Genomic DNA, 22,580 nt, shown 5'->3' with positions numbered 1-22,580 from the left:
TTAAGGTTGCACAACTAACTATTGTGTTTCTCTCATCTTTCTCCCCCTCTCACCAGAATGAAGAATTAGACAAGAAATATGCAGGCCTGTTGGAAAAGAAGTGGACCTCAGTCATCAGATTACAAAAGAAAGTATGTTGTTTTTGCAAAGTCTGTATTTCGTTGTGGTCCACCAACACCAAACACATTTCCATCTTGCGTATATGAAACCATTTGTGACTGAGGGATGACCCGGCTTAAGAAATACTTCTGATATTGTGCCAGTACATCTTGTTGTCCATGGTCTAGGAGGGGGGTCCGTAGGCACCCCTGAAGTCTCCAAAAGACGTTTTAATAGGAAACACATCACACTTTGTAGCTACAGTGAGAGCAGCAGAAATGCTAATGTTCCAGGAAAAGAAATTACTATGAATTTGGAAATCCCTATTAACTGTTGCTATGGAATTGTGGCCAATAAACTATACTTCATTTCGAAGCTATTGATGCAATGCAGGGCTGCTGGTTTTCACACTCAGTGCCTGATTTCAGTCTTGACAGAGTTTTGTTTACAAGAATGCAATGCATCTTTACATTGACGATACAGGATTTCCTGTAGTCTTTACTATAGGTTTTTCTTATTTCAAAAAGTCTTGGAATTTTTTTATGTTCCAGCTCTGAATTTTCTTCGGCTGTCAGTCCTGTACAAATTGATGTGTATTTAGGTAGGAGTTTATGACTTTGTAATGGTAGAGCTACAGGACGTATGCATTAGTATGGCAACAGGGTCATGGGAAAAATGCTTGCTCCATTCTTTCATCCCCACTGTACAAGGGTCCTCTGTAACAGTGTCTTTAACTTTAACTGCTAAACCCTATACTGACGCAGAGCACATTTGCCATTGCTACTTCCATTTGGGCAGCAGCAACAACACGTAATGTTAATGTAAAACAGCTTACATCTTAACGAGTGAGAGTCTGTTTGTGGCACACTTTGCAGTTGAGCTTTGTTGCATGTAATGGGAACGAAATGTCCAAACGTCTAGTCAGTGGCTCACATGGAGTGTTTAACCTTTGATAAGACCCGTAGAGACTCGTGTCTAAGTACATGTAGGCTGACTGAAAAGTAGAGTAGGGCCAACAGGACAGGGGTGTTGTTTAACATGTATTTGGGGCACCATAGGAAGACTAGGAAGCGCATTCTAGGCCAAGTCCCTCCACATATTGGCTCCAGTCAGTTCACTCATTCTGCTGAATTGGTTAGAGTTGCTAAGTCATCAGAGGCCAGACATTCTTTCCTGCTCTTCACTACTAAGAGGGGCTAAGGTGGGGAACTTGTAGCACTGGGGCATCTTGTTCACATGCTGTTTATTCTGCTTCCCTTGTGCTTCTGTGTGCGGCAGCTCTTAGAGGAGTTTCCCAAATGGCCTTTCACTTTCACTTCACATCTTTGTACAGGTACACCTTGTTAACAAGGTTTGCATCCTGGTGCCGCTTGTCTCTGTCAGGTACAGAAACGCCTAATTTATGTGCGGATTATTCTGACCTCTGTCTGTCTGTCTGTCTGTCTGTCTCTCTCTCTCTCTCTCTCTCTCTCTCTCTCTCTCTCTCTCTCTCTCTCTCTCTCAGGTGATGGAGCTGGAGTCTAAACTGAGTGACGCTAAGGAGGAGATCACCCTGGGTGGCCCCATCGGCCAGAAGAGGGACCCCAAAGAGTGGATCCCGCGCCCCCCGGAGAAGTACGCCCTGAGCGGACACAGGAGCCCAGTCACGCGTGTCATCTTCCACCCCCTATTCAGCGTCATGGTGTCTGCCTCGGAAGACGCCACCATTAAGGTGTGTTTGTGCGTACATGTGTGGGAGTGCTAGGAAGTAGACCTACAAGACACCTCCAGAGGACAGGCCTTTTCCAAAGCACCCAATAACATTTTCCAATAATGAAAATAAAAGCTTTGAAAAATGCTGCATCCAGCATTTCCCACCAGGTTCCTCGTTGTGGCCCCTTTTCACCCTATTCAGAACAAATCACACAGATTCACTTATGATGAATAGAATCTAATGCTGATAATGCATAACCCCCATTCAGCCGTAGCAAGGATGCGTTTGCGTGGGTGTGTGCAGAAATAGTTCAAGAACAGGGTGGCACATCTAGACAGAATTTGTCTCCTTTCCCACCCACTATAAAAAGGATTACGCTCACTATCCGAATATCTATATGGATCTGAATGAAATTGCACAGCCAAGAGTAGAACTAATATTAGGAAACAAGATGAGATGTAAATCTTTTTGTTGAACTTAAAATATGGCAGACTTTAAGCTAGCGTTCAGGCATCAGAGAGGAAGTATTGACTACAGGAAATATATGTTAAAGGTAATCTCTGATCTATGGTCTTTTTTAAGTAGATCTTGTACATTTTATCATTTATATCGTTATATTTTACCGTCACTCTTGAATCACAGCTCATTGTCCAGTGACTAAGCAGCAGGCGGTTTAACTGCAGGAAGAGAAGGAAACAGGCGCTGTCCTCTTTTTTTGCTGAGTCACTCTCCCGTCTCCATGGAGAGCCCTGTGATGCTGTGGTTACTAGGGGCAACTGGGGCCTGGCACTGCTTTCATCTTGCTGCGGCCAAGCTCCCCTCCTCCCTCCCTCCATCCCTGCATCCTCCTTCTGTTTGCCTCTCCATCTTTCACTCTTCCTTTCTCGCACCTCAATTTGTTCCACGCCTTCCTTCATAAAGGAGAAAGGTCAGTGTTGATCCTGGTTTGTTGGTTGCCGTAGTTTCGGCGTATTCCTTTGCAGCTGTTGGTTTGTCCAAGAGAGGCATTGTTAAATTTAATCATACACACACCGGGAGCTGCATTCAATTCCACACTCCTGCATGGAAGAAAATGCTCTTCAGTAATTCTCTTTCAGTCTTTCCTCTGTGAAGAGAAAATTAATCATTCAAAACTATAATTGAATTTTTAATCATACTCAGATTTTTTTGCAATGAAAGTATTTGTCAGTGAGTCTAGCATTCATTTATACCATAATAAAGTATCTGCTGGCAGTAAGCAAAGGAAGAAAAAAAGAGCCGACTTTCAGACTCTAAATGGGGTTGAACCGGAAAGATCTCTGCTCGCAGTTCTATTGGCGTGTCTCTCTCCCTCTCTCTCTCTCTCTCTCTCTCTCTCTCTCTCTCTCTCTCTCTCTCTCTCTCTCTCTCTCTCTCTCTCTCTCTCTCTCTCTCTCTCTGTTCCCTACTGCACATGTATTGATCCAGACAAAGGCACCATCCCTTGTGTGGTAACCTAGCCTTTGACATGCCAGCCACTCTCCCTTTCAACAACTGGGTCTTTTCTGCAGCGACTAGGGAAACGTTATTGGAGCGTTACTAGAACACTCTCATGTCTCTCTGGATAGATGTGTAGATAGGTGTGATTGGCTGGCACTGAAGTCGATCGTTGACATTTTCACACTGATTTGAGGTCATCCAGGGGTCTCACCTGACCTTTTCACAGGTTTTAATGGCCTGTCACTCAGGGATGGGAGGTTGGTGTTGACACCACTATTCAGATTGTGTGTTCACAGCACACAATATACCTTCACCCACCTAACCCAACCCTGCATGCTTGCCATTTTTTATCGATTACTCTGCATCTACAAGCGGTTTCAAAGCCATGAGTGTTGCCGTTGATAAGGGTCTTAATGCTTCACCTGTGTGGTTGGAGTTCTGCTAATAGTATTGGTAGAAATGATGAAACTACAGAGAGAATAAAATATCTTATCCTGCCTTTGAAGCATTTTCCCTCAAGTAACATTTCTTTGGTCTGCAACTTTGTATTGCTTTTGTGATGTCTGTGTGCCTGTGTGTGCGCGCTTTGATTATTGTAGCAGCAAGCAAACCGTGTTTAACCATATGGGTAGTTCCTAGGCTAGCTTCTGAAGCAGATATTCTTCGGTTTCTGATTTGGTGTTTTGTTTCTTCCACTGTGTTTGTGCGTGTGCGTTTACATTTGTGTGTGCGCTTGTTACCCTGCTAATGTGGGACGAGGAGGCAAGGTGTTGTCAAGTAGTGTGAATCTGATCTCCGACATCACTATCCTTTTCTCCCCCATATGCATGTATTCAGTCTTCCTGTACACCTTGTAATATATGTGGAGCAGCCATAACCTAATGGTTAGAGAGGTGTTTTTTAGATCGGAGGGTTGCTGGTTCGAATCTCACCCTTATCTCTGCCTACACCTCCATACTTGGCTGAAGTGCCCTTGAGCTAGGCATCTAACCCCACCTTAAGCCAGGCTCAAACTACGTGACTAGCGATTATATATCCGATTTTGACGTCGGGGTGCACCGCACACTAGAAGAGAATCGCAAGTGTCAATCTTATCGCTGCTCGCAGCCACCGATACAATGCCCGACGTTCTATTTCCAGTTGCAAATATCAAACAGTGTTTGATTTCTACGACTTGCGATCGGCGACTCTTTGAGCTGCTAAAGTTCTATCTTAGAATGTCGCACACGACGAGGAAATCTTCCCTGACAATCGCTTGCGATAGTCCTGGGGGGTAACGTTCCAGCGATTGTCGTAAGGGGGGTTTTCAGCCGAGAATCGGGCCGATAGTCGCGTAGTTTGAGCCAGGCTTTACTCCAGGGACTTTTATCCAAAGAAATGTAGTTATTTACAGGGTATTGGTTAAAGCGTCAGCTAAGTGTAACGTAATGTAATGTAATTATCCAACAGAAGAGTAAGTTCAGTTGGAGGCTGAGGGCACTTACATGCAGAACCAACAGACTGGGGAAATCATTTGTCCCAAGAGCCATACAGCTGTTCAATCTGTCAATGAAGTACAAGGAGAAAAACATGGACTTTTCTGCATAGTGATCACCCATCTTTATTTTTTATCTATTTTGTATTTTTTCATTTCTCTTTTATCTTTTTTTAAAAAAAAATCTTTATTATCTACAGAGCAACACGGGACATGAATTTCCTCTTGGGGGCAAATAAAGTGTAAGTCCAAGTCTAACGCATGTTGTATGTGTTCCTGTGTGTGCTTTGTTCCGTATCAGGTGTGGGACTATGAGGCGGGGGACTTTGAGCGCACCCTGAAGGGCCACACGGACTCGGTGCAGGACATCTCCTTTGACCAGTCGGGCAAGCTGCTGGCCTCCTGCTCCGCAGACATGACCATCAAGCTCTGGGACTTCCAGGGCTTCGAGTGCATCAGGACCATGCACGGTGAGGGAGACGCCACTTGCTGACCTGCTCTGTACTCTGCCCCCACCGCGTGTGCATACATCTTTCGTGCGTGTGTGTGTGTGTGTGTGCGCATGTGTGTGTGTTGTGTGTGTTCTTGCGTGTGTGTGTGCGTGCATGCGTGTTTATGTGTGTGCGTGTGCGTGTGCGTGTGTGTGTGTGTGTGTCCGTCCTGCCCCTTTGTATGCATGTGTGTGTTTCTTGAAGGTTGTTCTTGGTCCCTGTGTGCGCGCGTAACGTTTACCCTGCCCCCATGCATGTGTCTGTGTGTTCTGGGATGTGTGTGTATGCCCCCATGTGCATGCGCGCGTGTGTGTGTGTGTTCGCTTGCGTGCCTGTGTGTGTACATGCTTGCAGGTGTGTGTCCACACCACCACTGCTGTCCACTGTAGCGTACATAACATGCATTAATATTTAGTCAGTAAAGGGAAATGCAGACTGAATTTATGTAACCTCTTGAAGGGTAAGTAGGCAGTTAGAAGCTGGCGGTCCCTGTAATTTATGAGGGGAAGATTTCACACGTTGTTCCTTCAGAAAATGTATAGATGATTGTAAAAACACCCTTGGAGAGTGTAGTGAAGGTTTAGAAAAGGAAATTGGTATGTTTCAGAAAAAAGAAAACAAAATTTCCACACATTGAACTTGAACCTGGTTTTCCCTCTCTAAGACGACAACAAAGACTGCACATGGGGTCCTTCACCACGAAACGTGTGCCCGTGTATTTAGCAAGACACTTGCCGAGCTTAGTGAAGGCTTAACCCTGGTGGACTTCTCTCACTCGCTCTGAAGTCTTCAGCAATAACTCGCGCCTCACTCACTCACGTCGAGCACGTACAGTCAACGATTTGTTTGCACTCCAAGTGACGTCCTCCAACAGATGACCAGGGGTTTGTTTCTCGACAGCGTCGTTGCTAACTAAGTTAGCAACTTAGCTAACTAAGTTAACAACTTACTTAGTTGCCGTGCAATTTCCCACTGGGAACCAAGTAAATAGCTAACTGGTTAGTAACAATACTTTTGAGAAATGGGGTCCAAAATATGTGTACTACTCAGGGCTCTACGCTTAGCTTTTTCATTAGGAGCACCTGTGCCCCTAAGTAAAAAAAATTAGGGGCACAGATACAAATTTAGGAGCACAGTCAGTTTTTGTGACGCAGCTTGATTATTAACACACAGACAGAGAATATACTCTTTCCACACACAAATACACATTCTAGAGGGGTAGGCCTACAATTAAAATCACTTCGGGCCACTTTTCCAAATTCCCCCCAGTAAAAGGACTTTAAAAAAAAAATACATATTTATATCTATCACATTAATTTCTATACGCAGCTGGTGTTCCAATTCAGGCCTACACAGCAGGATCTGGCAGGGTGCTAGGATGAAATTGGTCAGGGGGGCAGATTTTTTACAAGAGAGACCAGAGAGGCAATTACACTTCTGTCCTGAAAATACAATGACTCGCATGGGTATGCTATGTAGCCTATGAGGCTATGATCAGCCTACCCATGGGTTACACTTTTTTTTATATTTGCATTTGGTACCACAGTAACAGCAACTCAGTAATCTGAACATTACCATTTGAAAATAGAACATTGTTCTATACTTACATTTTAGAAATGAAACAAAAAAGAGTGGATGCCAACCAAACACATTTCCTCTAAATAACAATTTGACAATATTGAAGGCTTGCACATCAAAAATGGGCCCTAGGCTACACCCCGAGACTGTCCAACAAAATACTGACTTCACATGACGTGTGATGATGATGACAGTTGAGCAAGTGTGCGCACAGAGAGAGCCTGCTATGTGTCCTCCCTTGCCAACGTCTCAGGAGGGGTAACATAAACAGTACAATCAGTACAAGATAAGTGTATGTACAAACCGAAGCTATTTCTTCTCACAAAGTTAACAGGTTGAGCATTTGTTAGCATTTGTGCTAAGCGGAGAATTAGCAATTCTAGCGCTGAAGTTTCTCTCCAGCTCTTCTCCGTCATTGTAAGCGCTCGATACTCCCGACGCTTATCTTATTTCAAAACTCCCCCAACTGTTTGTCTGCCTCTGTTTCTCTGTGCGCGGCGCGCACGCTGTCTTTTGCGCCTTCTCTCGTTCACACGTTCCTCAATGGGGTGTATTTATTTTAGGAGCAAAATACGATTGAAAGGGTTGAAATATCTACTCGTACACGTGCGCCCTTTCCATTATTTCGTTCGCACAATCATTTATTCTAGGGGCATATGCGAGCAAAATGCTCGCACTGTAGAGCCCTGGTACTACTACAACCTCTACTGCCTTCATCCCCCTAGTGGTCGTCTGAGAGAGACTGGACGAGAGCCGGCTGCCCTTGGCTGTATGGGTGTTGTCTGGCCCCTGCCTGCCTGCCGATTGCATGGCGTAACCCTGCTTAGATTAATACTGCAGGGCTGTGTGGGTCAGCTGCTAATCTGTCTGGGAGGTCCTGAAGGTTACAGACATCCCCACTGCAACACATGTCAGCGTAGTTGTAGTCATTTAGACGTTTGACAGCGTGCCATAGATGGTGTTCAGATAGTGGAATCGTATTTACAATCGCAGATATTTTTTGAGGGGGAAGGACCTCTCTCAATTTTTATCAGAATTTGATATGCAGTCGGTCCAAGGCCCATCACTCGTATGGACAGATTTGGAAGTGTACCGGTAATGTGAGTTGATACTCATATGCTTCTGTTGGTCACATGGTCTTTCGTGTCACATGGTCTTGTCTACTACAGCAGGCCTCAAGCTAGACATGTCATCCCCGGCTCTGCACTGCCCTCCCTCCCTCCCTCCTCACCCTGCCCACCCAGGGGGTCCACTTGTTTGGGTGGATTAGCGCCTCTCACCAGCCACCCCATAATTATCCAGTCTGATGAGGTCATGTTTATGCACACACACACACACACACACACACACACACACACACACACCGACACAAACACAGAAGCCCTGTCCCCATGCAACCCACCTACAGTCAGGGCTGTACACTGGGAGGGAGAGTGTTGCACGCAGAGAGGCAGGAAGGGCTTGATGTCAACACTGGAAGTGCTCATTAAAATGTGTTCCTCTGGTTTGACTCATCAAGCAAGAAGCTTACAATGTAGGGAATATATATATATATTTTTTATTTTTGTGTGTTTTTTGTGCACACCACAGTTGGCAGGTGTGTGTGGTAGATGACCCCTAGGTAGCCGAGTCAGAAAAAGCTGTAACTCCCATGCTCCGACCACATTTACCTGATTATGGTCTAAGACAGAAACGTTGTGCATAAAGTTAAGCCGAAATGGTCAGTGTGTGGGAGTAACAATGTAGTGTAGGGAATAGCATGAGGCTCCCCATGAGCACAGTTCATGTCCAGACTGATTGTTACCCATAATTGGGTGGAAGTGCATTTTAGAGGGGAATTTACTCTTACATGAACGCTATGAATGGGACCTTGTACCCTAATTCAACTATTTTGTGGTTGTACTACACAGATGTGATTAAAAAATGAAAATGGAGATGTTGACTTGGAGATGTTGACCTGAAAAAAGGTTCAAAACTAATTCAAACTAGGCATTACTCAAGCTGGAAGGTTTTTTTGTTTGTTTGTTTTTGTAGAGTATGGTGATGTGGTGTACTCATGTTGATTTAGCAATCCCCTGAGGTTGTGGGTGCTAATGGTTTTAGGTGGTAAACAAATTAATAACCATGCACTTATGGATGCACACACACGCGCGCACACACACACACACACACGCGCACGCGCACACGCACACGCACACGCACACGCACACACACACACACACACACACACACTCTCTCTCTCTCTAATGAGCCACAGGCGCTGATTTCTCTGCATCTCTCTTGCAGGCCATGACCACAATGTGTCGTCAGTTGCCATCATGCCCAATGGAGACCACATAGTGTCCGCATCCAGAGACAAGACCATTAAGATGTGGGAGGTGGCCACCGGGTACGTATGAACCAGCTCCATCCGCTCCTACTCACTGTTCGCTCATACTGTATCTTCAAATTGTAGCTTTCCCATTGACATCGATAGGTGAACTACAGTACGTTCGCTGTGCAGGAGGCAGGGCACCCATTTACTCTCTATAATAACAACATGTAGGGATGCACCGATGCCGATACTGGTATCGGTATAGGCAGCCGATACTGCTCATTACCCTCGTACTCTTACTCGTCAAGCACTTGCCGATACCAGGAACGATACTGCTATTACACAAAACAATGCAAAATGTTGTCACGTTCTGTGGACTTGAAAGCAGCATGGAAAAAGGTGCCACCTCATACATTTACTAATATTTAAATCTACATGGAAATGCACAATAAAAATATCACAGGTGGAAAAAAACAAGGCAATGCATTTTTCATTGTATTTTGGTACACACATTAATGTACTCGTACTTGTATCGGTTTTCAAAAAAGTGGTACTGGTGCATCCCTAACAACATGCTTTAGAACATAGGGGGGCAAACTCCGACCAGGGGGCCACACGCAGCCCGCCAAGCCATTTCACCCAGCCCGCAGAGCCTTTTCCTGTCACTGTCACCCAGCATTCTTAAAATGGCTACTTGTGGGTTTGACGTTAATCAAGGCTACTGTATTCATCTAAATACATTTCATTACGCTCAGCAAAAATGTTGTGTCGGATGCTTTATTGGCAAGATTCACAAAAGATTCTGTTCGATTATGTAGGTTTTGACTGACTGCCGTGTTTTGATCATTCTCACCAGATCATGAAGACGCTATATCAACCCAACAATCTTTAAGCCCAGACAGGCCAGTTATGCTGTAAACGGCTTCATCCTTGGAAGTTGAAACGATTTAGGCATATTGCTAAAAGTTATCTTTTTTACAATCAACATTCCTGGCGTGAAGAGTCCCTTGTATGTGTGTGTGTGTGTGTGTGTGCGTGTGTGTGTGTGTGTTCACTGTTCAGACGGCAGGCCTCAAACACTCCCCACATTCATGCAGATGCTCTCGGCTGTCTCTTCCTCTCCCATAAAGACAATCGCTCACTTGCTTTCTGCCGCCACCCCGGCTGAACTGAAGCCATTGTTTAGACCAGAGGGCAGAGCTTGTTTTTGTCCAGGGAGGGAGGGTTCAGTCATGAGACTAGGATGTGCAGTGTATGTGTGTGCGTGTGTGTGTGCGTCCGTGTGTGTGTGTGTGCGTGTGTGCGTGTGTGCGCGTGTGCGCGTGTGCGCGTGTGCGCGTGTGCGCGCGTGTGTGTGTGTGTGTGTGTGTGTGTGTGTGTGTGTGTGTGTGTGTGTGCGTGTGTGTGTGTGTGTACCCCCTAGCCACTGGTCCCTGTCCTGTCCTCCTGTCCCCCAGTCCTTGGGCACTGTCTGTGCTGCTGTATTCATCCCATAACAGAGCTGTGCTTAAAGGATGTATGGGAGATGGGAATCTGTGATAATGTTGCTCCACGTCGGTAGCAAAGCAATTTCTTTTCTGCCGCCCAACTCCACAGGGAGTGGGTATACAACAGTGCACAGAACCGCTATGTTCTCAAGTTGGCCTCTTTGCCCCATTGCGTCTCACAAGCTGTCAACCCCCTTCCCCACTGCAATTGCATGAAGAGGTTCACAGGTAGTGGGTGCTGCTACCAGGGGTCCCCAACCTTTCTGGGTCCGAGGGCTACCAAGAGCTACCCGAGGGCTACTAGAGGGCTACTTTTGTTCAAAATTCCCTACTGATGTCTTGGCATCATTCTCAAATCACGCTATTATTGAATGACAATTTACTTATCGGTTATAAAGAATAAATAATCTCATATTTAAATCAAGAAAAGCATTAACTGTGACTAAAATCTGGTAGTCGTCACTGTTTATTAACATCCTTGGTGGGCACCTCAGAAGCTCCTGGAGGGCTACCTGGCGCCCGCGGGCACAACGTTGGTGACACCTGTGCTACACTATACTCCTCACTATATTCACCATATTCTTCTCTCCTCCACAGCTACTGCGTGAAGACGTTCACGGGCCACAGGGAGTGGGTGCGCATGGTGCGGCCCAACGCGGACGGCTCGCTGCTGGCCAGCTGCTCCAACGACCAGACGGTGCGCGTGTGGGTGGTGGCCAGCAAGGAGTGCAAGGCGGAGCTGCGGGAACACGAGCACGTGGTGGAGTGCATCAGCTGGGCGCCCGACAGCGCACACCCCACCATCCTCGAGGCCACCGGCTCAGAGGTGGGTACATAGCTGTGTGTGTGTGGCTTGTGGTGGAGTGCGTCTCCTTGAGCCCCAACAGGATCCACCTGTGTGTGTGGGTGTGTGGTCTTAGGGCAAACTTTGCACTGCCCTGCAGTCGATTGTCTCAGAAGTGCATGTGAGAGTGTAAGTGTTTGCATGTTTGCAAGCATGCTAGTGTGTGTTTGCATGTGTTCAAGTCTTGCAGACTCAGGCATGTACGTTGACATGCAAACACACACACACACGCATGTGTGCATACTTACATATGCATGCTTGCGTGAGTGAGAGATTTTGCATTTTGGAGAGTAAATACACGTTTTGCTTAGATTTGTAGGGTGTGTTATGGGCTTGTATTTCCATGGTTTTACAAGTTTGAAAAATGTGAACTGGGTGGGTTACAAAGTGAGTGAAAATAGTCTTCCCTTCTACTTCTACCGTAACGTTTAAAATCAGTCATCTTTTTATTGCCATAATGGCCAGGATGATGATGATGATGATGATGATGATGATGATGATGATCTTGTCTGTAATGGGATGTCCTTCGGATGTAACTTGACCTATTGCATTGTATGCATTGCAGAACAAGAAGAGTGGCAAGCCTGGTCCATTCCTGCTGTCTGGCTCCAGAGACAAGACCATCAAGATGTGGGATGTGAGCACAGGCATGTGCCTTATGACACTGGTGAGTATAGCCAGGCTTGCCTCGGCAAAACTCAAGTCACAGTCACCGATTTACAACAGCAGATTAATCAGGTTGACACGTGTTCTTATCTGCCATCTCTAAGAGCAAAGGTACACTGTCCTAAGAGGAGTGGTGGGTGAATTTCATGGATTAAAGTTCTCCGTCGCTACGACGGGTTTCCGTCAACTGGATTTTCGTTTGGATTTCCGTCCGTATAATTTGTCAAATAATTTTCAATTTTTACTTTCCAACTGAACTCAAATGGAGAGCATTCTTGGCCATGAAAAGGGGATGAGAGATGTGTTTGGTGTACGGATGTAGTTACCACTCTCCACTAGTGTGATGCAACAGATTCCCTCATTAATTAGCCTGAGCCATCCCCTGTTCTTTTGTGTTCCATAAAAAAGCACGAGCGGACAACAATTCGGTGACGACGCAGCAAGGCGAGAGGTTTTTTTTTAAAAGGCTACGCCTCATGTCTGATATGCTGCAGGAATATATCCCATGATATGCCAGTAAGGTGTATTTAATTTCTAGTCCAGTTTGAGAGGAACAGAGACTGTGACTGGGCACGATTGAAACATTACTATTATTTTGCTGCGCGCCCGCTCCGGAAAAAATATAAGCAACAGCTGCTGGTCAAGTCACAGTTGGTAAGGACAGCTCCCCACCTCCCTCCCATATAGAATAGGCCGTCAACATGCCTGTTGCTGATGGCAGAAAAGAAAATAAGTTTATGCCTTTAAAGTGCAACGACAATCGGTAGCTAGACGCGTTGGAGTGAGATTCCAATGTGGGCTAATAAGATGACACGGAATGCATAGCTGGAACAAGGTAGGACCTTCTGGGTAGGACAAGTTTCCATAATCATGCATCTGCCGTTGCATATAGAGAAAAAATCATTTACTTTGACTGCATATGATATCCTTTTCATGAAGTGTTCGCATTTTATGAATTGCGACTTCTCTACTAACATTATTCATCACCCCAATGGGACGGCTAACACCAAGGAGGTCTATATTACTTACTGTATCATTGGCCATCACTGACAACTAGCTAGGCTACTATACGTTTCATTCTCAAAGTTTAGCGCGTCTGACTGCGTGCAGATCTAGTAGAGCTAGCTCTTGAAGTTGTCTTTCTGACGGCGGAAAATTTACAGTCTGACCTATAATCAAAGCAGATTACCTTTGCTGTTGCCGATATATATATATATATATATATATATATATATATATATATATATATATATATATATATATATATATATATTAAGAATAAGTTAAAAATGGGTTGCACTTGGTCACGGATAGGCTATCCGAGGGGGATCCAATATTTTACGCCTCGTCTTGTCTGGGAGGCAATGTTCTGATGGGTGGCTTCATGGTCGAAGTGCTGTTTGGATGTTTGTTTGTTGTAGGCTACCGTGTTATTACTATGTTATTTTTTTTTGCTAACTTGAATAGGGCCTAGTGTGCGGCAACAGTTGTGTGTGTGTGAGCTTGTTTTTGTGTGGCTCAACTTCTGTGCTCATCTTCTCGGATTATATGTTTCGTTTGAGTTGCGAACTCAACTCAGTCATTTGCGCTCTGCGCAAGTCTGATGTGTGGGTGATTTGCCTAGATTCTAGTGGAAAGTTGCAAGCTTGGGAAAATGCGTTACTTATGATGTAGGCCTAACCGATAGACGTCTGTCTGTGCTATGTCGTGTCTGCTGAGAGAACATGAGTGCTTGCAAGAATCGGGGACGTTTTTTGAATCATGGTAAGCGTGTGCCTGCCTGGCACCGCACATACAGAGGCAAGTAGCCAATAGGTTTTCAAAACGGTATAACACCACGCCAAGAGAACGCCAATAGTAGACTACAGCACCCTGTTTGTAAAAGTCAACAAGTTTGTAAGAGGATGATTATGCTGAAGGGTGAAAAACACGTCAAATAACCAACAACTAGTTTTCTCCCTCTGATTGCTATCACCAGTGCATTTTTTTTAAAAGTCAGAAATGCAACTGCACCAGTGCTTTCACCAGAACAGTGTTTGCCCATTCTGATGTGAAAGACGAAATAGGCCTAGGCCTATACTAGGCTTAAAACACACACACACACACACACACACACACACACACACACACACACACACACACACACACACACACACACACACACACACACACACACACACACACACACACACACACACACACACACACACACACACACACACACACAGGGAACACTGTATCAACCCAATGCAATTCCAAGTCAATAATTATGTGACATCAGCTAGTCCATCTTGAAGCAACACTCATTGTGAATCCATTCTGCATAGGCTACTGTGAACATTTAATAAGCAATGAGTAGAAATTAGAGGAAATAATCACAACATGCCCCAAATTGCAGTCCGGCGTTTGCAGTCTGATCTAGTATCTCCTTTATCCCTCCATTCTTGTCCAGTTCTAGTCAATCTGGTGGCCTAGGCTGGCACTCCCTTTCCCTCTTTACAGATGCCTATTTCTAAATACAAAAAAAGTAAACATATCTGTTGGCCTACATATCTGATCGAGCACATCTGATCTTATACCTACATTCATACTGAGTGTATATAGGCCTACTGAGTGTATAATGAATAATCATTGTCAATGTGAAGTAGAGTAGAGTAACTTTATTGATCCCCAGGGGGAAATTCAGGAAGTGTAATGTAACATTAATAATTATCTCCGAAATTAATAAAGAACCAAACACCCCATTTTCAGGTGTTGTTTATGACCTTATAGGCTATGTTTAGACAAGGAACCGGCCATTTTAAAAAAAATAGTTTTTTTTGATATTCAATTTTTAATTTTTCAATTTATCATAATTCCTATTCTGAAGGTTGTTGTATTCCATGCTGTTTGTGTAATTTGTAGAGCCAGAAAAGAGCTTTCAAACAACACCTCAGACATCTTTTTGTGACTTACACTGANAGATATACAGTATATCACGAAAGTGAATACACCCCTCACAGTTTTGCAGATTTTTGAGTATATCTAGGAAAGCATTCCAGAAATTTCACTTTGACACAATGATTAGTGACCTTTTAACAACATATTTAACCGCTTAAATTTCTTGTTCACTCAGAAAAAAACAAAATACAGCCATTAATGTTTGAACATGTACTCACAAAAGTGAGTACACCCCAGATTAAAATCCGGTAGAGAAGGGGCTATGTTGGCTCGAATCGTCTCGAAATGAAACGAAATGAAAAGGGATGACAAGGGAGGTCATCAGTGTGCGTTTCAACCCTTCTTTGCATTGAACTTTTAAATTTTGAGTCTGTATCTGGCTTAAATAGATTGGTGTGAGATTTGAATGCAATCCTATGGAGAATATCATGATCTGCTTCAGTAGTCACAGTGCATGTTGACATGTATGTTTCTTTTAGGTGTATTTCAGATTGCCAATGTTGACAGCATTCATGCATCCCCAAACCATGTCAGTCCCACTACCATGCTTGGCTTATGAGAGGATACACCTTTTTTGTAAAACTCACTTGTTTACCACCACACACGCTTGACACCATCTGAAGCAAATTTGTTTATCTTGGTCTCAAGAGAGATGAACAGACCAAGGATATGGATCACTGGAACCATGTCGTGTGATCTGAAGAGACCAAGATAAACAAATTTGCCTTAGATGGTGTCAAGCATGTGTGGTGGTAAACAAGTGAGTTTTACAAAAAAGGTGTATCCTCTCATAAGCCAAGCATGGTAGTGGGACTGACATGGTTTGGGGATGCATGAATGCTGTCAACATTGGCAATCTGAAATACACCTAAAAGAAACATGCATGTCAACATGCACTGTGACTACTGAAGCAGATCATGATATTCTCCATTGGATTGCATTCAAATCTCACACCAATCTATTTAAGCCAGATGCAGACTCAAAATGTAAAAGTTCAATGCAAAGAAAGGTTGAAACGCACACTGATGACCTCCCTTTTCATTTCGTTTCATTTCGAGACGATTCGAGCCAACATAGCCCCTTCTCTACCGGATTTTAATCTGGGGTGTACTCACTTTTGTGAGTACATGTTCAAACATTAATGGCTGTATTTTGTTTTTTTCTGAGTGAACAAGAAATTTAAGCGGCTAAATATGTTGTTAAAAGGTCACTAATCATTGTGTCAAAGTTACATTTCTGTAATGCTTTCCTATGAAAAGATATACTCAAAAATCTGCAAAACTGTGAGGGGTGTATTCACTTTCGTGATATACTGTAATCAATGCTGAATGTATAGTGTCCTACCCTAAACCTTTGCTAGTCTGTTTCTCCCTTAATATTGGTGTCTGATTCACACAAATGCAGTTCTGGGGTGCTACCTTGCTACTAAACAGGCACAGCAAGCAGGCCCGTTGCGTTAAGGTACGCAATGTAGGCAGTTGCCTAGGGCCCCCGAGTAGGTGGGGCCCCCAAGGACGACAGGTTATGTACCCAACAGCAATGACGATTTTAAATATCTTTACAATAAGGCACTGTCATCTGTAGGAAGGGCGCTGCTGCGAGGGAAGCAACAGCGCCTCTCTAATACCCCCTGCTCGAGGGGGCCCCCCTCCCAATAGGTTTGCATCAGCGACAACGTGAAAATGTCAATTGCCAAACAGCGCAACGACAATTTAGTCAGTCAAAGTACCCCCAGCTGGAGGGGGCCCCCCTTCCAATTGGTTCAAGCGTCAAAATCCAGCGCAAATACAAACTGGAAATCAAGCGACATAATCTCTCACTGGGTGTTGCTCTCTCACTGGGTACAGTACGCTCTACATTTTTGGCTCAAGACAGTTGCTTTTATAATACAAGTTAATTTTGAAGACGACACATTACTCTCTGTACTGCCAAACCACCAAACTGTCAGCAGCAAGGTGCTTCATTTAGCCTACACTTTACAGTGTATTGTGTTTTCAAAAATGTCTGTGAAGCATTAGGGGCGTAATCCACGTGCTGTAACAAGCACTGGGCAAACGTCGATTGTTCAGTAACGCGCATTTTCCCAACACGGAACTGTTTTGGATGTGGACAAACGCAAGAAGAAACGAATGAACAATGTAATGACTATCGTATAACACGAGTCACACAAGTGCATTGAGTGGGATAGCTACATTGTAGCACAATAGCCTTTCTTGCTATTGCTATGGATTACACCTTGGAATTTGGAACCATGATTGAGGAAACGCGTGGATTACAGTCAGAGGTTGGGGTACATTCTGGGATAGGCTACATTCTGCGGTCAAGACAACGCAAGGTAAGGGGGATATTGGTCCCCTATAATTGAATCAGTTATCAACCACGGAGTAACGTGTTAACTTGTTCAGTGATCCTTGGTCGCTACAGTAGCCTATTCGTGTTTGCTGCGATATTAGGCAACATTTGGATTGTATTTTCAAGTGCGTGATGGATGCGATACGAAAAAAATCTCGTCGAGGAGACCCCCATTGGTTTTCTTGCTTACCAATAGCACATCCCCCAAACCCCCACTGTGCCTGCTCATTCCTTTCTCAGCCTTGAGTTTCTGGACTGTAGGCCTATTGTTTTATGAGTCAACATTTCGTTTTGCACAAATGGAGCACCCTCGGTTAGATTTTAAAAGTGATTGGAAAGATTAGACCATTCTTTATTTGTGCAATGATCATGATTTTCGTGGTAGGGTAAAAAAAAAAAAACCTGATTGGGCCATATAGGCCTACTTTCATGTGAGAGGTTAAACAACTGAACATTTAATTAGCCTATGGCCTACTTCATGAGAAATGAGCCTACTGAATGGAATGGGCTTTATTTGTCCAGGTCTTTCTTCATAAAGTTTCATAAAATGAACTGTAGGGACTAGTTATCATAATAATTAGATTGCATTTCCTCACAGAAAATGCTGGTGTACACATATATGCTTGCTTTTTATGCATTCATTGCCCTTCATGCATGTGTTGTCCTAGCCACAACACTGTCTGTAAGGTGACTTGTTTGTTCCTAGGTTTCCATGGATTCTGTGACATTACTGTATGTTGTAATGGTAGGCTATGTGACAATGACGGAAGTGCCATCCAAAAATGGTCTGGCCCATCTGAAACAGAAATTCTTGTGCTGTGACTGCCCCATCAGGTGCCCCCCCCCCACCGGGAAAAAAATAGCCTAGGGCCCCGACAACCCCTTTGCCTAGGGCCCCCAAAATCCTAGAAACGGGCCTGACAGCAAGTATGATTGAAATCTGTGTCGGTCGGGTCCCAAAGTGTCTGATTTCACGTGAAATGACCCCATTCCAACCAGTGTTTCATTATGAGGGCAGAGCCTGGCTACTGGTTTTCGTGGGGTTACGGGGTGATACTCGATCGGGTGCCTAACCGGTAAAAAAGTTCAGTCAGATTACTTTTTTTTGCTTTAATCCCTGGAATTTTAGTGCAGTACACTTAAATTTGTGTTGGAAACCGCTCATCTGTTTAGAAGGTGCAGGATTCAGTTGAAATTTCTGTATACAAAGGAGACCATCCGCACACTTCAGGTCTCTTATGTGCAAAGAAGCTTTACTTGACTTTACTTGTCACATAAAGCTTCTTTGCACAAAAAAGACCTGAAGTGTGCAGATTGTCTCCTTAGGGCAGTATACTTGACATGAAGTTTAGTGCAGTATGCTTGCCTTGCACATGAGCACGATATTGAGGTGTAGAGGAGTCCTCAGTTACCAACGGCACAACAGAGTTGGTACAGAGTTGGGTAGTAATGGGTATCAAAAAATAAAGAAGAGGAAACTGTGGCACCCCGACACAGGGCACCCCGACACAGGGCACCCCGACACAGGGCACCCCGACACAGGGCACCCCGACAGACTGTGTAGGTTGAAGCGCGTCGCTCAGTTCATTTGCCTTGAAGAAAAGTTAAAAAAATACTAAAACCAGAGTGCCACAGTTTCCTCCTCTTGATTTTTTTGAGAACTTGTTTGACGTCAGTGCGAAAAAAAGCAATTGATGGACTTGTAGGGAAGAACTAAGGAAAAGTCTTCACGAACGTCCTAAAGGTTGACAGGGCTGACCCGATCAACACACATGGAATGGGTATATGACCTCTACTGAGGAGGGTCAGTTAAGATAACTAAAAAAGTTCATTACAATGACTTTTCAATTAATATATTGTATATGTATCCTACACTGCATGTATATGTATGTGACAAACTCTTTGGCTGTGTTGCTTCCCACTTCCTCTTGCCCTGGAAAAAACAATAAAATATCAATTTTAAAAAGTTAACTGTTCACACTGCTCTCGCCCTATCTCCCCATCTCAGGTGGGCCATGACAACTGGGTGCGTGGCATCTTGTTCCACCCGGGCGGCAAGTTCATTGTCAGCACAGCTGACGACAAGACGCTGCGTATCTGGGACTACAAGAACAAGCGCTGCACCAAGACACTCAGCGCCCACGAACACTTCGTAACCTCTCTGGGTGAGTACTGTAGTTGACCCTTTTCAACTGTGCCTGGACACATTACACATGTGTTTCATTGCACATTACAGTAGATGATTGTTGTTAGTATTTGTATGCTAAGAGAGTTACAAAGGAGGACATAATTGTATGTGTATTTGTGAGTACAGAATATGTTTAATATTAAAAAACAAGTCATCGTCGTTGTTGTTGTTGTTGTTGTTGTTGTTTCCCTAAAATGTGTTGCATTTTTCTTTTCCCACACCTTACAGATTTCCATAAGACGTCTCCCTACGTGGTGACCGGAAGCGTAGATCAAACAGTCAAAGTCTGGGAATGCCGCTGATTCCGTCTCCGCCTCCAGACCCCGCCCCTTTCTCCCATCTGCCCGCCCCTCTTCCAAGTCACTCATCCTCCAGGAAGCACTCATCACCGTGGTTACCACACACCCTGCCCCTCCTCCCTTTATACAAAGCTATTGACATAACTTACCACCCCCTCCTCCCCTATTCCTGTGTAAATTATTTTTGGTGTAGAACTGAGCTTATTAAACATTTATTACACATGGCACACACACGAGAGGAAAAAAAAAAGTATTCTTGCATGGTATAAGAGAAAAGGAAAAAAAAAATCCCAAAACTTGTACACTGTAAATTTGCATTACCATTGTGTAGAAGTTATGGTAGAGTTTAAAAAAAAATCAACAACTGATGTTGTGAGACCCTGGACAAGGACACACCACCACCACCCACCACACTGCTGAAGAAGAGTGCGGTCCAGGAGGTCCTCAAACAACAGTGCACACCACTAAACTTTTTGTCTTTCTTTTCTCCTTTTCTTTATTTCATTTTGGTCCTTCTCTTCTCTCTCTTTTATTTTCTGCTCTCACATGAGTCCCTTGCTGCCGCAGTTTTGAACACTGTTAGTGCCTAGAGGGGGGAGAGTCAGGAGGTGTAGAGAGAGAGAGGGAGGCGCATCGTAAAAAAGACAGCATAGTGCATCTTCCCCCACCACCTCCAAAAACAAGCTTAATATTATAATATACCCGCGTGTTAACATTACCATTGCTTTGCACACAGAGAGACAAAAAACAAAGTTTTGCAAACCTTACCCCTCCCTGTGTGTGTATCTGAATTCTCAGGTCAGCCTTAAAGTCCTTAACAAAGCAGGTGGCTGACGTGTATGCCATAGCCCTTTTATGAAGGCTGATTGTTTTTTTTGTTTTTCCTTCCCTCCCCCTCGCCTCTTTTCCTGTTCCTCATTCGGTTAGTCAAGGCATGTACCAGTCATGTCATGGACCTTTCGGTAGACTAAAGCCTGGAGATGACCATGAGTCAAAGTTTTGGAGGAGTTCAGACACTAACGGTTGTAGATTCGTTTCGTGCCCCTCACTGTTCTACTGGTCCAGTTCTGGAACCCAGAACATCTTGCCTCCTCTAAAAGAGCACATTAGAATTATATGCATTGAAATGAGGAGTAAATGTAAAAAAAATAACCCATTTCCATTCATTACTGGGTTAAATATGTGTGCTCAATCCTTTCCCCATGGCTTGCACTTCCCCAGACGTCCTGTACATAGGTAGACACGTAGAGCTAAGGCGTCTCTTCTTCTCCCCTTCTCAAATCTCCAGTGCAGTGTCTGGTGTTCGGGTAAGACTCTGCTCCAAGAATTTCTCCCTCGCCCGCCCCCAAACACACAGGCAGCGTTGACCCCTGTGCAGTTGAGCGGAGAGTGCATCCATCACCAATGACACAGAGAGGCCTGCGTATACATTGAGCCCACAATAGACGAGACTTGAATCAGAGATCCACCTGTCTGTCCCACCGCTAACTTACAAAGATGGGCCATACTCTAGTCTCACTCCCCCCTACCCGCCTAGTCAGCGATGGGCTTCTTCATTCAAAACAACTAAACTCTGGAGTAGAACAGAAGAGCAGCCTAGTCTTCAAAAGAAGACGGTTGGTGGGTTAAGGCTTCTGAAATGTCACTAATGGTGACTTGAGCTTAATGAAGACCACTTAACTTCACGGAACACATGTTGCTTGAATGGGGATTCTTTTTGGGTAGGGGGGGGAATAGCGGGGAGGGAACTGGGGTTGCATTCTAGAATATTCTCGCCTGCAAAGCCGATCCATTCTGCTGCTTTTTCTGCTTTCATCTTCTGCCTGTGTATCTATCTGTACATGGTCCTGTCGGCCGCTGCGCTAGAGAGTGTGTGTGAGAACGTGTGTGTGAGAGCGTGTTTGTGTGTCTGTGTGTGTGGTGTGAGAGCGTGTTTGTGTGTCTGTGTGTGTGCGCGTGTGTGCGTGTGTCTGTGTGTCGCATCACTCACCTTAAAGAAAGCTTTTGACCTGTTCAGTGGTATGGCTCAAGTGTCGTTGCACTGAATGAGCTATCTCGTCAGGCTCTTCTCTCAGATCCGAGCGTGTGTGTGTGCGTATCATACAACTGTTTTGTTGCTTTTCTTTCTTTCTTTTTTTTTAAAAATGATTTTGTATGTTAGTCAGTGGGTGTGTGTCTGTAAATGTTTTGCATTTGTCTAAACTGACAAAGTTGTAATGTCTAGAGAGAAAGCCCTCCCAGGTAGATCACTATGTGCAATAAGTATAATAGGCTGCTCTGTGTGTGTCGAGAGCTCCGTTCTTTTGTATGTATGTAATGTACGTATGTACTGTATGTAAGTAAGTATGTTTGTGCAAGCTATACACATGACTATAGGAAAAAAACAACAAAAAAAGCTCTTCCTTTCTTTCAGAGGGGATGGTAAAAGGGGCAAGAATAAGATTTTGGGGGGATCGGAAGTAAGCAGGGGAGGGGGGAGGAGAGGAGGGTGTGTGTGGCAGATGAGCTCTGTGGCTCTTGCCTCATTGGAGGAAGCCAGAGGCTGAATGCAGGGGATGTAACCAATCCCGTCGCTATGTGCGTAGGTGACCATACCCCTTGGCCTCGTGGCCTGTCGAGAGCTGTTGAGAGACGGGCAACGGTGTCCATCTGTCTAGTTATCTCTCTATCTCTCTATCTCTCTCTGCCTTGTATACC

At 44.5% G+C, this 22,580-nt stretch overlaps 1 protein-coding gene across 3 annotated transcripts in view; it reads left to right on the top strand.

Moving 5' to 3' along the window:
• The window catches only part of pafah1b1b (platelet-activating factor acetylhydrolase 1b, regulatory subunit 1b), a 36,093-nt gene that overhangs the window by 13,184 nt on the left and 329 nt on the right, over positions 1-22,580 (top strand). For all 3 annotated transcript variants that reach the window (XM_063203054.1, XM_063203055.1, XM_063203056.1), the window contains 8 exons: positions 57-131; positions 1,604-1,810; positions 5,026-5,194; positions 9,080-9,182; positions 11,192-11,420; positions 12,004-12,105; positions 19,405-19,561; positions 19,813-22,580. The exon at positions 19,813-22,580 is cut by the window's right edge and continues 329 nt beyond it. In XM_063203054.1, coding sequence (XP_063059124.1) covers positions 57-131; positions 1,604-1,810; positions 5,026-5,194; positions 9,080-9,182; positions 11,192-11,420; positions 12,004-12,105; positions 19,405-19,561; positions 19,813-19,886 — 1,116 coding nt within the window. In that variant the 3' untranslated portion in view covers positions 19,887-22,580. The remainder of the gene's footprint in view (positions 1-56; positions 132-1,603; positions 1,811-5,025; positions 5,195-9,079; positions 9,183-11,191; positions 11,421-12,003; positions 12,106-19,404; positions 19,562-19,812) is intronic.

The sequence above is a fragment of the Engraulis encrasicolus genome, chromosome 7 (assembly GCF_034702125.1).
Source record: "Engraulis encrasicolus isolate BLACKSEA-1 chromosome 7, IST_EnEncr_1.0, whole genome shotgun sequence".
NCBI lineage: Eukaryota > Metazoa > Chordata > Actinopteri > Clupeiformes > Engraulidae > Engraulis > Engraulis encrasicolus.
Note: the sequence above shows the minus strand (reverse complement) of the source record. Positions and strands in the feature narration are given on the sequence as shown.